Source organism: Danio aesculapii, chromosome 9 (genome assembly GCF_903798145.1).
Source record: "Danio aesculapii chromosome 9, fDanAes4.1, whole genome shotgun sequence".
NCBI classification, from domain to species: Eukaryota; Metazoa; Chordata; class Actinopteri; order Cypriniformes; family Danionidae; genus Danio; species Danio aesculapii.
This window is the reverse complement of record NC_079443.1, coordinates 49,422,644-49,436,771: the sequence shown is the minus strand read 5'-3', so window position 1 is coordinate 49,436,771 and position 14,128 is coordinate 49,422,644. Positions and strand designations below refer to the sequence as shown.

Genomic DNA, 14,128 nt, shown 5'->3' with positions numbered 1-14,128 from the left:
TACAGAATTTAATTTACATGTAAGAATCTCTATGAAAGAAACTGTGGAAAATTCTGTATTTGCTTAGACTTATGGCACATGCTAATCTATTTCTTTAATAGAAACACATTGGTAGTTGTACCCTTAAGATGAAACACTGTGAAAGAATGTTTGATGGAGTGTTTTATCAGTCTCATCAAGAAGCATTAAAATCTTTGTTGCACTTCATCAAACTGTGTTTCTAGATATGAATTACTATATTTATTAACTTTAAATGCTATTTTCTCCAAATGAGTCAGAAATCTCTACTCCAGCAGTGCTTTCATATGCCAAACCTTTTATTCTAAAGATTGTTTTTTACAGATGGATAAGTTCATCGGACATAACGTAAGAAGTAATTTTATGCTCATGTTTATATATATATATATATATATATATATATATATATATATATATATATATATATATATATATATATATATATATATATATATATATATATATATATATATATATATATATATATATATACAATGTAATCAAGCAACTAGCATCGGTATAACTATTAGTTATATATTTTTAAGCCTTATCCAAACCTAACCTAACCCTAATCTAACCATAACCTAACTCTAACCTCACCTAACCCTAATCTAAACCTACCCCAACCCTAATCATAACATTTAACCTAATCTAACCTAACCTAACCCTAACCTAACCCTAACTTAAACTAACCCTAACCTAACCTTATCTAACCTACCCTAACCCAATCCTAACCTAATCTAACCTAACCCTATCCCTAACCTAACCTAACCTAACTTAACCCTAACCTAACCCTAGTCTAACCTAATCCTAACCAAACCTAATTTAACCTAACCTAACCGAACTTAACCCTAACCTGACCTAACCTAACTTAACCCTAACCTAACTTAATTTAACCTAACCTAATCTAGTCTAACTTAACTCTAACCTATCTAACCTATTCTAATCTAACCTAACCTAAACTAAACTAAACTAAACTAACCTACTCTACCCTAACTACCCTACCCTTCCCTCATCCTAATCCTTATCCTTATCCTTATCCTAACCTAACTTTTGGACCTACCACACCTGCCATGTCTTCACATGTTTATTGAAGCCTGCACACATTTAATTTACTACAGCGTCACAGACATTTGCCGAGTGCTTCCAGAGCTCTGAAAGGATCCCACTCCATATCTGGATAGCATGTTTCTCCCAAACAGGCCTTTCTTAAAGAGAGAAATCAGCAACTGGTTGCGAAATTTCTTCCCAATGAAAGCGTACAGGATGGGGTTTATTGCGCAGTGTGCGAACGCCATCACCTGTGTCACATACAAAGCCACGTCTATGTTATCCCTCAGCTGGCATGTTTCCTCCACCTGTCCGGCTCGCATCAGGATGTCTGTAAACTCTATGATGTTATGGGGCAGCCAGCAGATGATAAAAGCCAGCACCACACTCAAGATGACCCGCATAGCCTTCTGCTTTTGGCTGTTGCGCGTGTGACACAAGGTGAACATGGTGAAACCGTAGCAGAACACCATCACGGCGAGCGGCAGGAAGAATCCCAGAGTATGACGGATAATGCGGATGCTCATCCTCCAGCTGTCGGTGCTCTCCGCGGTCACATTGTCCTCACATATATACGCCACACCATCATATTTGAATGCTTCACGGTACACCATAACAGGAAGAGATAAGAGACCGGCACACAGCCACACCAACGCACACACAATCCCAATCAGATGGAGCTTTCGGTTGAGGAATTGTGTTGCTTTTACTATGGCCATGTAGCGATCGATGCTAATGCACGCTAGCATGAAAACGCTGCAGTAAAATGTAGCCTCCTGCACGCCAGAGATCATTTTGCACATGATGGTGCTGAAGGGCCAATGACCGGCATGGAGGTAAGCCACCGAGAAGGGAAGAGTGAGGGAAAAAAGCAGGTCAGCGACTGCCAGGTGCATCAGGTACAGATCAGTGGACGTCCTGCGGTTGTCCATGAAGAAAACCACAAATATGACCACGGTGTTGCCCAGCAAGCTCAGGCAGAAGACTATGATGTAGATTACGACCAGAACTGTGCTGTTGAGGTTCGTCACGGTCTCCGGGCAAGGAGGCATAAGGTAAAACGGGAACTCTGTAGTAGCAGTTTCCATGTTTATAAGAAGATCGACTGGCAGCTGTGGAGAGAGAAACACTTTATTTCACACAGAAGAAAATGTGTGGGTGCTTTCCAACATAGGCTCATTCTGAAAACGTAACCCTACATACATTTCTGGAGATCACAAATTTTGTAGCCAGAGTTATGTGTGGCTGCATTTAATTTTTAAAACAAACGCTACAGGGTAGTGTGACGCTGTTTCTTTTCTCGCTAACCAGCAGACCGCTTACTTGCACGTGGAAGGCTTTCCCGCACTTATCCGTTTGTCCGGTAGCTCGACATGTATGTCGGCAGACTTGAGACACAGAAAGAAGTTGATCACGATGGCGGGGTTCGAGTCTGGTGAAGAACAGTTCCAAAAAGCGAGTAAGACAAAAACAGAAGCCAAAAAATTAAATAAATAAGTAAAAACAGGGTGAAAATGTGGTAAAATCTGAAAACGTGGTAAAAATCAGGAGGTTTTTCTTTTTCTGGATTGCGTTTTAAAACACTGCGGTTGGGTTTAGAGAAGGCGGTGGACGAGTCAATCCGTGCTTTTTAAAACACTATTGTTTGGGTTTAGGGAAGGTGAAGGTTGGGGGGATCGATCGGTTGGAAAGTCAGTCAGTCAGTCGACAGCGGCCTCTGGTGGATTTACGTGAGAATAGCAGGTGCGAATGGCACTCGCGAGAGAAATTTAAGATTTGAAAAAGTGTACACAGCGACCTCTGGTGGATTCACGAAAACAAAAACTGCAAAAAAACGTATCTCCTGAGCGTATTTTGCTCTCTCCAGAAATGTATATAGGGGTACGTAATCAGAATGAGCCTGGGTTGGTGCTTTCACACTGTAGATTGAGTGTTTTGTTCTGATTAAAATTGTGTTTTTTTGTTTGTTCTTGGTGCGGTTCACTTTCACACGGCAAAGTTTCTAAACCAGGGGTCACCGACCTTTATGAAACTGAGAGCTACTTCTTAGGTACCAATTCATGTACAGGGTTACTAGTTTGATACTCACCTCTGAAATAACAAATTTGCTCATTCATTCATTTTCTTTTCGGCTTAGTCATTTTATTAATCTGGGGTCACCACAGTGGAATGAACTGCCAACTTACCCAGCATATGTTTTATGCAGCGGATGCCCTTCCTGCCGCAACCCAACACCGAGAAACACCCATACACTCTAACATTTACACACATACACTACAGCAAACTCCACACAGAAATGCCAACTGACCCAGCTGGGACTTGAACCAGCAACTTTTTTGCTGTGAGGCGATTATGCTACCCACTGGTAGAAAGTAAAAATCATACTCAAGTAAAATTACCATTACTTGCCTAAAAAAATGTAGTGCACGTAGAGTAAAAGTATCTGTTGTAAATACTCCTCAAAGTATCAGTAAAAAGTAGCCCTTTCAAAAATACTCAAGAGGAGTAAGTAGTGAGTATTACGCTGTTAAAAATTAATGCGTTTACATGTCATTTATGGATGTGTGTAAACGTAACATTCTGTAGTGCATCTAGTTATTGTCCAGCAGGCACACAACGTCATAAGACGTTATTATTAGGTTAGATTTAGGTTGTGACATCAGGTGACCAAAATTCAGCCTCTAATTATTTTGATGTCCAATAATGACATCAAATGATGTTGATATTTGGTCGATTTTAGGTTGTTAGAAAGTAACCCAACATCTAAAACCAATATCATAATGACGTCAAAACTGACATTTATTCATGAGGGATGGCAACCAAAATCCAACGTCTGATAAATGTCAATAGTGGTAACGTCCACACAACGTCAAGCTGTTACATAATTAAACGTTGATATTTGGTTGCTTTTAGATTGGACGTTGGCCTGACGTTGAGTTCTGCCGTGAACTCAATTTTCATTTCCAAACAAAATGCAACGTCTTCGTTACAGTAGGGTACAACGTCAATCTGACGTCATGTTGACGTCTTGTGCCTGCTAGGTGTTTAAGGACATTTCGGTCATCATACAGTAAACAGCCGCCATCTTCTCATCAGTGACATGCATCTAAACAGTCTCCGGGTCAATGTGTGTAAAGACTTTGGACGTCTTCTTGAATACTTCCAAACAGCTTGCTGCAATTATAAATCGCCCATGTCTTGAGGTAGTTCATTATGATGCGATTTACCTTCAATGTGTGATTTGATTGGACTCGCAGGACTGATTTTTCTAATCCCCATAGACAAGTAAAAATAAAGTAGTGACTGCAGGTTGAAGGAAAGTAGTGGAGTAAAAGTACCGATACTGCACTAAAAATGTACCCAAGGGAAAGTAAAAGTACACAGTAAATTACAATTCCTGAGAAAAACTACTCAATTACAGTCATTTGCAATTAGTTACTTTACACCACTGGTTTTTATCAATAATTAATAAAATATATCTTTGTGAAGACACTTGATCATGTTAATGATTTCTTACAATAATTATCAATGATAATTTAACAATGTAGGAAATGGATGAATATCAATATGCAGCACTTTATTTGCATAAATCTCTGCAAGTATTTACATTTTCACTTGATCACTTCTACAGCGTTTTCACCATGTTTGTACAGATTATTAATTATGTAACATACAAAAATCAACTTTCAGATTTTACTAAAATTATGACCACATCTACAGCGTTTTTAACAAAATAATCATATCTTACGTTTAACAAGCATATTTGTCACGACGGTTTTTCAATAATTGAATTTAACTTCACTGCCACTGCCACTGAGAACATCTGGTATCAGTTTCTTTGTCTGTTAGTGAGAAGCCTCTCGTTGCATGTTGTATACTTTATTTGTAATACTTATAATTTGTAATACTAATGACAAATGGCGGATGTCCCAATTCTATTCATACTCACATTCATATTATATAGAACATACTCTTCTTACGATCATGTAGTAAATTCAAATGTAGTACCTACTGAGTTTTAGGCTATTTCGGATGCACCATGAGTGTCCACCGAAGTGTTTTTTTTCTCTCAAGCTTAGCATTTATATTCTGTTAGGGCGTACTCACACTATGTATAGTTGCCTTGAACCGGGCCAAAGCACGCTTGTCCCCCCTCCCGTCTCCCCCGACGGCCCGCACTCACAGTACATTCGGGCCTGGGCATGCTTACGTCATCGATGATGCGCTGTTCAGTAAGCGCTCTCGCTCAGCACAGTCAAGATTTCTTTACTTATATCATTTTATTCATTTGATATGCAGTGACACACAGTCAAATATTTCGCCGAACAGATCAGCCACTTTTGACGCTCATAAACAATCATAAAGTCCTCATGCTGCAGGAATTAGGAGGTTTGCTGAAGGTGCAGCTGTCGTGCAGTGTGGGGTTTGCATCTTTAATAACCTACAACAGTTTGTGTTCATTAAACAGTAAGAATGATTAATAAATCCATATGAAACAATCTCGTAAAAGTCACGTCTTGTCTTCAGTTTCGGGCTCTGGCACGCATTGCAATCACACTATAAGCATACCACGCCAAAGCCCAAGTGAACCGTGCTCTGGCACCCCTCTTCCAACCGGGCCAGGGCCGGCCAAGTGAACCGTGCCGATCAAATGATCCGGGAAACGGGCCTGGGCACGGTTCGGATAGCATAGTGTGAGTAGGCCCTTATTGTCAATGGTAGCGACGTGTTTACATGAGCGCCTGCAGTATAATGAGGCGCTGAGCGGGTGTTTTATGGTTAGCATTGAAAAAAAATTGCTCTGCATTTTTTCAGGCGTTGAAAGTTAAAAACTTGAATGCCCATTAATGTCATTTTTGAGCTAGTGGTCCAATTACAGTGTAAGAGGGGAAGAACTATAACACACAACTGTTAACCGACTAACAAAATCCTGCGCTGCAAAAACACTCACAGCTGAGCGTTTTTTGAACGGCTCTTGCTTTTCTGCAGCGCAAAAATGCTTTAGAGGACACACAGCCTCAAGTAACATTTGACATCATTTACTACTGGTTCATTGCCTGCCTGTTATTAAGATATGAACTGTTTATTAGCATTTATAAAGTATGATCTTATTTTACATCCCTAATCTAATACCTAAACTCAACTACTACACTGTAAAAAAAATCTGTTTTCTGTATTTTGTGATTCATATTTTTATTTTTCCCCATGTATTTATGCTTTTGAATTGCATTATGGCACCTTGATCTGTCTTTCAACAACTTTTAATCTTGAAAAAATTAAAAAAGTGACTTTTATTAACATTTTTATTAATTTAAAGTGATATATTGTCTGGGTTGGTGTTGTATATTACACTACATAAACCTTGTAATAAACTGCCTGTACATTTTCTGTTATTTTACAGACTTAGTTATTATTTCTTTTACATTATATTATTCTACTAAAATGTCAATAAAAGTCACTTTGTTAAACTGCACAGTTGAATTTTCAACATCAGAACTCGACAGAGCAGAGATCAACATCCCGTAATGCATTTCACCTTAAGTAAACAGAAAACACTTGTCAATCACAAAATAAAGGGATTGCCAAGTAAATAATTATTAATTAATAAATAATTAACAGTTTTTTTTGAGCTCAAAGTTTTAGCTAATAGTGTGAATACAGTAAAATAAAGTGATTGCCAAGTAAATAATTATTAATTAATAAATAATTAACAGTTTTTTTGAGCTCAAAGTTTTAGCTAATAGTGTGAATACAGTAAAATAAAGTGATTGCCAAGTAAATAATTATTAATTAATAAATAATTAACAGTTTTTTTGAGCTCAAAGTTTTAGCTAATAGTGTGAATACATTAAAATAAAGTGATTGCCAAGTAAATAATTATTAATTAATAAATAATTAACAGTTTTTTTGAGCTCAAAGTTTTAGCTAATAGTGTGAATACAGTAAAATAAAGTGATTGCCAAGTAAATAATTATTAATTAATAAATAATTAACAGTTTTTTTGAGCTCAAAGTTTTAGCTAATAGTGTGAATACATTAAACTAAAGTGTGACCTTAGCATGAGTTCACAATGCTTGCCCCACCTCTAAGTTCTTCTGATTGGTCGACTGCTTTGGAACGGACATTGATAAGCAGCGCTACTTATATTGTATATTCTTTTAACTAGACTCAGTGTTTTAGAAATGCAGGGCTCATATGCGAGATGATGCAATAGAAAGCGTAACGATCACACATGTCCGTCAAGTATGTTTATATAGAAAAACAATGGAAAAATAGTGTACTGGAATGGAAAAACGTGTTCTGTGTGTGATCCACTGGTCAAATGTCTGCATACTGATTAGTAAGTGTTCTGCTATACAATAAAAAAAATTACTTTTTGTTTAAACTACTTATTTCAAATGAGTTGAAACAACACCATTCTTGATTTTTTGGGGGGACAACTTAATTGTTTAGTGTTCAATCCACTTAAGTTTGTAAAAACGATTAAGTTGGGACAACGTAAAGGATTTGTGTGGAACCCTGCATTTTTACAGTGTACAAAGGCAAAGTGCAGTACGTAAACACTAAAACTGAAAAGAAAAATGCCCTTTAAAATTTTTACACCAGCTAGTCAAACAAGTGGTGCACTGAAAAAGTGTTGCATGCAAAACTGTTGAAAACAATTTATTTGTGTTGAATTTAAACAAACAAATTAAATTAAGCAATGTTCAACTTAATTTGTTTGTTTAAATTCAGCCCAAATAAATTGTTTACAACCACTTAACTTAAAAAAATGAGTAAATCCAAGGAATCATTTTTGAATAATTTTTTTCAGTGTGTGATTAATATGGCAAAATTGAACCATGAGACTTTGTCATAAAACAGAAACTCAATTTTGACCATGTGTCTAGCTACTGGAATTTGCTTTTGTACAGCAGTGTTAATGAATTTATTTAATTAAAGAAACTATTTTGTTTGTCGATAACTGATTACATTTTTGTTTCAAACTTTGTTATTTCATAGTGCTTTTTTTGTGCTTTCATAGTGCTTGGACTTTTAGTATCTCATCTAAACCTTGGTGCACATGCAAAAAACATGCTTATAGTTTTTGTTTTAAATCTATTCCAAATATCTAAACATTCTTAAATGAAATAGTATTTTCTAGACAAGTAAAAAAATATTGTTTTGTTTACAGAAATAATAAGTCAAAATTAAGTGAGTTTTTCCTTAAAAACTGGCAAAATAATCTACATCAAGCACGAAAATCAAGATTATTTTTCTTACATCATTGGCAGATCAATCATACTGCTTGTTTTAAGGGAAAACTCACTTAATTTTGACTTAATATTTCTGACAACAAAACAAATGGACTTTGTTACTTTGATATTTGGATTAAACAACAAAAAATCTAGTAGGCAAAGCCTTTTTTACAGTGTGTGCACCAAAAAAGTGGACTGTGGGCATTTTCTTATAGTGAAATTATTCTTGTTACATAATTTGCTAAATGAATGCAAATGTGATGCTATAATTATAAAAGCAGAATCAACACAATGTTAAAAAAAGACACCCATCATCTGCAGAACTGCTTCAAAACCAATGGAATTAGTGACATGCACATTGCTATGAAATGAATTTGAATAAAACCTGTACTAAATTAGGCTGAATAAGTTGCTTAATTGCATTTATTTCATAAAATGATCAACTTTACTAAATTAGCAATGCTATTTAATTTTTTTTACTGTAAATCTGCTTTCGAACTGTCAATAACACACTACCAGAATAAAAGTGATGTGTTTTTTAATATTAATTTAGCTTGTAGGGTATATACTTAAATGCATGCATATGAAAGAATTCTCCAAAATAAATCACATTAAGTGAAAGATTTATTTCACTCACCGTTTTATCTTCTGTGATTTTCCTGATATTACCAGCGTTCAGGTCTGTCTATGGGGGGTTTTCAGCACAATTCAGAAGACGCTATCCACTTACTGACTGATTTCTGACAGTTTTCTGTCTTTTATGAACGATTGGTTATTAGTCTGCCGTCTCTCTCCTTCCTGTGTGAATAATCAAAAATGAGGCAGAGCAGAGATAAGATCAGTAGTAGAGTTTCACAAGACGGTAAAAAAACAGCTGTAGGTGTGTTGTCAGAGATACAGGGAACTTGATAATGCTTGTGTCTGCAGAACAATGCGGTATGAAAAACAAATATACAGTAGGGGAGAATGAGGACGAAAGTGATCAAATATATATTTTTTTTAAATAAAATGTCAGAAAATGTTCTAAAAACAAAATATTTTGGTTACTAAACTGTAAAAAATATATGTAAATTAGCAGTTTTCTGTATTTTGTGATTGATGTTTTTATTTTATTTTCCCCTGTTTATTTTGATGGTACCTTGATCTTTCTTGCAAAAACTTTTAACCTTAAGAAGTTCATAAAAGTAACGTTTATTAAAAAATTTAATAGTTGAGTGTATAAACTAAGCGTATAAATAAACTGTGTAAATAAACTTAGGGTATATACATACATACACCAGCCACTTTCCACCTTTCCACCTGCTTGTTAACGCAAATTACTAATCAGCCAATCACATGGCAGCAACTCAATGCAGTTAGGCATGTAGACATGATCAAGACGATCTGCTGCAGTTGATGTATGTATAAACTGTATATGGGCTTAATAAAAAAACAAACTTCAAACCGAGCATCAGAATGGGGAAGAAAGGTAATTTTGTGACTTTGAACGTGGCATGGTTGTTGGTGCCAGATGGGCTGGTCTGAGTATTTCAGAAACTGCTGATCTACTGAGATTTTCACGCACAACCCTCTCTAGGGTTTACAGAGAATGGTCTGAAAATTAGAAAATATCCAGTGAGCGGCAGTTCTGTGGGGGCAAATGCCTTGTTGATTCCAGAGGTCAGAGGAGAATGGCCCATTAGTTCCAATTGAGCATCGTGTTAACGCCACAGCCTACCTGAGTATTGTTGCTGACCATGTCCATCCCTTTATGACCAGTGTACCAATCTTCTGATGGCTACTTCCAGCAGGATAATGCACCATGTCGTAAAGAGCAAATTATCTCAGACTGGTTTCTTGAACATGACAATGAGTTCACTGAACTCAAATGGCCTTCACAGTGACCAGATCTCAATTTAATAGAGCACCTTTGGGATGTGGTAGAAAGGGAGATTCGCATCATGGATGTGCAGCAGACAACTCTACAGCAACTGTGTGATGCTATCATGTCAATATGGAGCAAAATCTCTGAGGAATATTTCCATTATTGTTGAATCTATGCCATGAAGGTTTGAGGCAGTTCTGAAGGCAAAAGGGGGTCCAACCCGGTACTAGTAAGGTGTACCTAATAAAGTGGCCGGTAGATGTATGTCTGATTGTGTGTGTATATATATATATATATATATATTCATATTCACTGGTTCAGAGGTAGCATATGAAAGGCGATGATCGATGCACAGCTTTAATGGAAAGAAAGTGAAAGCAGACATTTTAATATTAATTTCAGCGTGCTTTTATTAAAAATATATCAGAAATATGGGAAAATACTTAATAATAGGATGATAGTGGGATAGAAGGGTAAAAAATAGGAGAATTTTGGCAAAACGTGAGGGTGAACAGGGTGAAGTGAGGGTGAAGTGAACAGGAAGTGTTTGTGGAGAAACATCTTTGTGAGGGAACGCAAAAAAACTTAAAAATATGTTTTCCTATCATTCTGTTTTTTTCTCCCACCCAGTTTTTTTTCTTACACCAATTTTTTTTTCCCCACCATCACGTCCCTTCCAGGTCTCCGATTAACACACAGTCATGTTTTACTGAATGAATCAGTCATTTGAACCAATCAAATAAATAAAACAACTACACGAAGTAATACAGCTGCTTTATTAAATGGAATTAGTGAAAATGTTCATTTTTAATTTGATCTAATATAAACTACACAAAAAAGTTAAAAATACAATTTTGTCATCATTAACAAAATTTCAGAGATGAGCAATTCAAGAGAGTTCAAATCAACCAAAAACTGCATTTGTAACTTTAATGAAGAAAAAATGTATTGAATATCTTTACTATAGTGTTATTTTAACATTTGATAATTTAATTTTTATACCTGAATATTGTTATCTCCCCATAAAACCACGAAGCACTGTTTATGTTTTATTTGCTCTACTGTATTTATATTTGCTCTTGATTTTATTTAATACAGATTCTGCACATTTTATAACAGACTTTTTTCCAATATCGTGCAGCTCTTAATAAATTCAACACTGTAAATAAAATCTGTAAATTAGCAGTTTCATAGTATTTAGTAATTCTTGTTTTTATTTTCCCCCATTTATTAATGCTTTTGCGTTGCATTATGAGACCTTGATCTTTCTTCCATAAATGTTTAACCATGAAAAGTTCAAAATAGTGACTTTTATTAATATTGTTTGAAGTGTATAGATATATTGTCTGGGTAACACTGGTATTTATGCACCACTGCTAATTGACGAACCTTATTTCTCACATCCACATTACAATTTGCAGTATTTCAATGCAAATTGACTGTAGTGTATGTGTGTGAATGAGGAATGGGTGTTTACTATTACTGGGTTGCAGCTGGAAGGGCATCTGCAGTGTAAAACATATGCTGGATAAGTTGGTGGTTCATTCCGCTGTGGCAACCCCTGATTAATAAAGGGACTAAATGAAAGGAAATGTAAAATATTTTCATGACATAACTGTATGGAGTGTTACATAAACTTAATCACCATGTGTCTTGAGAATTTGATTACCAAACACTTTCCCATGAGGAAGTTTTACTTTTGATTCAGTTTAGTTTTTGTCCTTTTCATTAGGCAAGGCAAGTTTATTTATATAGCACATTTCATACACAGTGGCAATTCAAAGTGCTCTACATAAACAGGAATAAAAGAAACAAGTATAAGAGAAATAAAAACAAGTAATAAAAATGGTAATATATATATATATATATATATATATATATATATATATATATATATATATATATATATATATATATATATATATATATATATATATATATATATATATATATATATATAAATAAGCATAAAAACAGATAAAATGTGTTATAAAAGAATGAAAAAGAAGATAAAAACATAATAGTGCGATCTGTCGGACGTAGCACAGTGCTCATTCAGTAAAGGCACAGCTAAACAGATGTGTTTTCAGTCTTGATTTGAATGTGCCTAATGTTGGAGCACATCTGATCATTTCTGGAAGCTGATTCCAGCTGTGGGGGGCGTAGTAGCTGAAAGCCGATTCACCCTGTTTTGACTGAACTCTTGGGATTTCTAATCTATTTGATCCTAAAGATCTGAGTGATCTGTTAGGTTTGTATTCAGTGAGCATATCTGTAATGTATTGAGGTCCTAGGCCATTTAGTGATTTATAGACCAGTAATAATACTTTAAAATCTATTCTGAATGTAACTAAGAGCCAGTGTAAAGACCTGAGGACAGGTGTGATGTGCTCTGATTTCCTGGTTCTGGTCAGAATTCTGGCCGCAGCGTTCTGGATGAGCTGCAACTGTCTGTCTTTTTGGGAAGGCCAATGAGGAGGCCGTTACAGTAATCCACCACGCTGCTGATAAAAGCATGAAGTCTTCACTGGAAACAAAGCATTTGATTCTTGCAATATTTTTGAGATGATAGTATGCTGATTTACTAACTGCTTTGACATGACTACTGAAACTCAGATCTGACTCCAGAGTCACACCAAGATTCTTGACCTTATTTTTTGTTGTTTGACCCTTAGAGCCAAGGTACGCATTCACCTTGAGAACCTCATCTCTGTTCCCAAACGCAATGACTTCAGTTTTCTCTTTGTTTAACTGAAGAAAGTTTTGGCACATCCAATTGTTAATTTCATCAATGCATAGGCAGAGGGTGTCAATGGGGCTGTAGTCATTAGGCAGTAAGGCTAGGTAGATCTGAGTGTCATCAGCATAGCTGTGGTAGGAGATTTGGTTCTTTCTCATTATTTGGCTCAGTGGGAGCATATAAAGGTTGAACAGGAGAGGTGCCAGAATCGAGCCTTGTGGGACTCCACATGTCATGGGTGTCCACCTTGACCTACTGTATGATCACCTATACTGACATAGTAACCTCTCCCTTCAAGGTAAGATCTGAACCATTTGAGGACCGTCCCAGACAGCCCAACCCAGTTTTCCAGCCTATCCAGAAGTATGCTGTGATCGACAGTGTCAAATGCGGCACTGAGATCAAGCAGTACCAGCACTGTTAGTTTGCCTGAATCTGTATTTAGGCGTATATCATTGATTATCTTTATAAGAGTGTTCTCTGTACTGTGATGTGGTCTGAAACCAGATTGATAATTGTCTAAACACCCCTTGAAGATTAAGAACTTGAGATTTGAGATTGGCCTGTAATTGCTCAATATGGTATTATCCAGGTTGCTCTTCTTCAAGAGGGGTTTAACAACTGCAGTTTTAAGTGAGTTAGGAAAAATCCCAGAGAGAAGTGAAGCATTTACCACTTTTAGAAGATCCATTTCTAAACAGGTCAACACCGTTTTAAAGAATGATGTGGGGAGCGTGTCAAGACTGCAGGTTGATGTTTTCATAACTTGCACGATCTCTTCTAAGATTTTACCATTAATTGCCATGAAATCAGAAATAATGTCTGATTTCTTAAGTTGTGGTTGAGCTAGTCTGACTTCGACACAACTTGGCTGATTGGATGAGCTGATTGCCTTTCTGATATTATTGATCTTGTCAGTAAAGAAATGAGCAAACTCATTACATTTGCTTTCAGAGAGTAGCTCACTGGGAATCCGACTGGAGGGGTTGTGAGTCTCTCTATCGTTGCAGAGTTTACGAGAATTATTTATGTTGCTGTTTATAAAACTTGAAAAGAAAATCTGCCTAGCAGTGCTTAGTTCCATATTAAAAGCACGAAGACTGTCTTTATAGATATTATAATGGACTACTAATTTCGTCTTTCTCCACATACGCTCAGCTTTTCTGCACTGTCTTTTCATCATTTGTACTCTTGGTGACCTTCTCCAAGATCCTTTTT

At 36.1% G+C, this 14,128-nt stretch overlaps 1 protein-coding gene across 1 annotated transcript; it reads right to left on the bottom strand.

Annotated features, from left to right (window-relative positions):
• Positions 1–515: 515 nt before the first annotated feature.
• On the bottom strand, positions 516–9,089 carry cxcr2 (chemokine (C-X-C motif) receptor 2). Its single transcript, XM_056465205.1, has 2 exons — positions 8,944–9,089; positions 516–2,180 (listed from the first exon to the last, which is right to left on the bottom strand). The coding sequence occupies exon 2, from the start codon at positions 2,154–2,156 to the stop codon at positions 1,134–1,136; it is 1,023 nt and encodes a 340-aa protein (XP_056321180.1). The 5' UTR covers positions 2,157–2,180; positions 8,944–9,089; the 3' UTR covers positions 516–1,133.
• Positions 9,090–14,128: the final 5,039 nt, after the last annotated feature.

Coding starts and splice junctions, on each gene's coding strand:
- cxcr2 (XM_056465205.1), bottom strand. CDS start 2,156: ATGGAAACTGCTACTACAGAGTTCCCGTTTTACCTTATGCCTCCTTGC.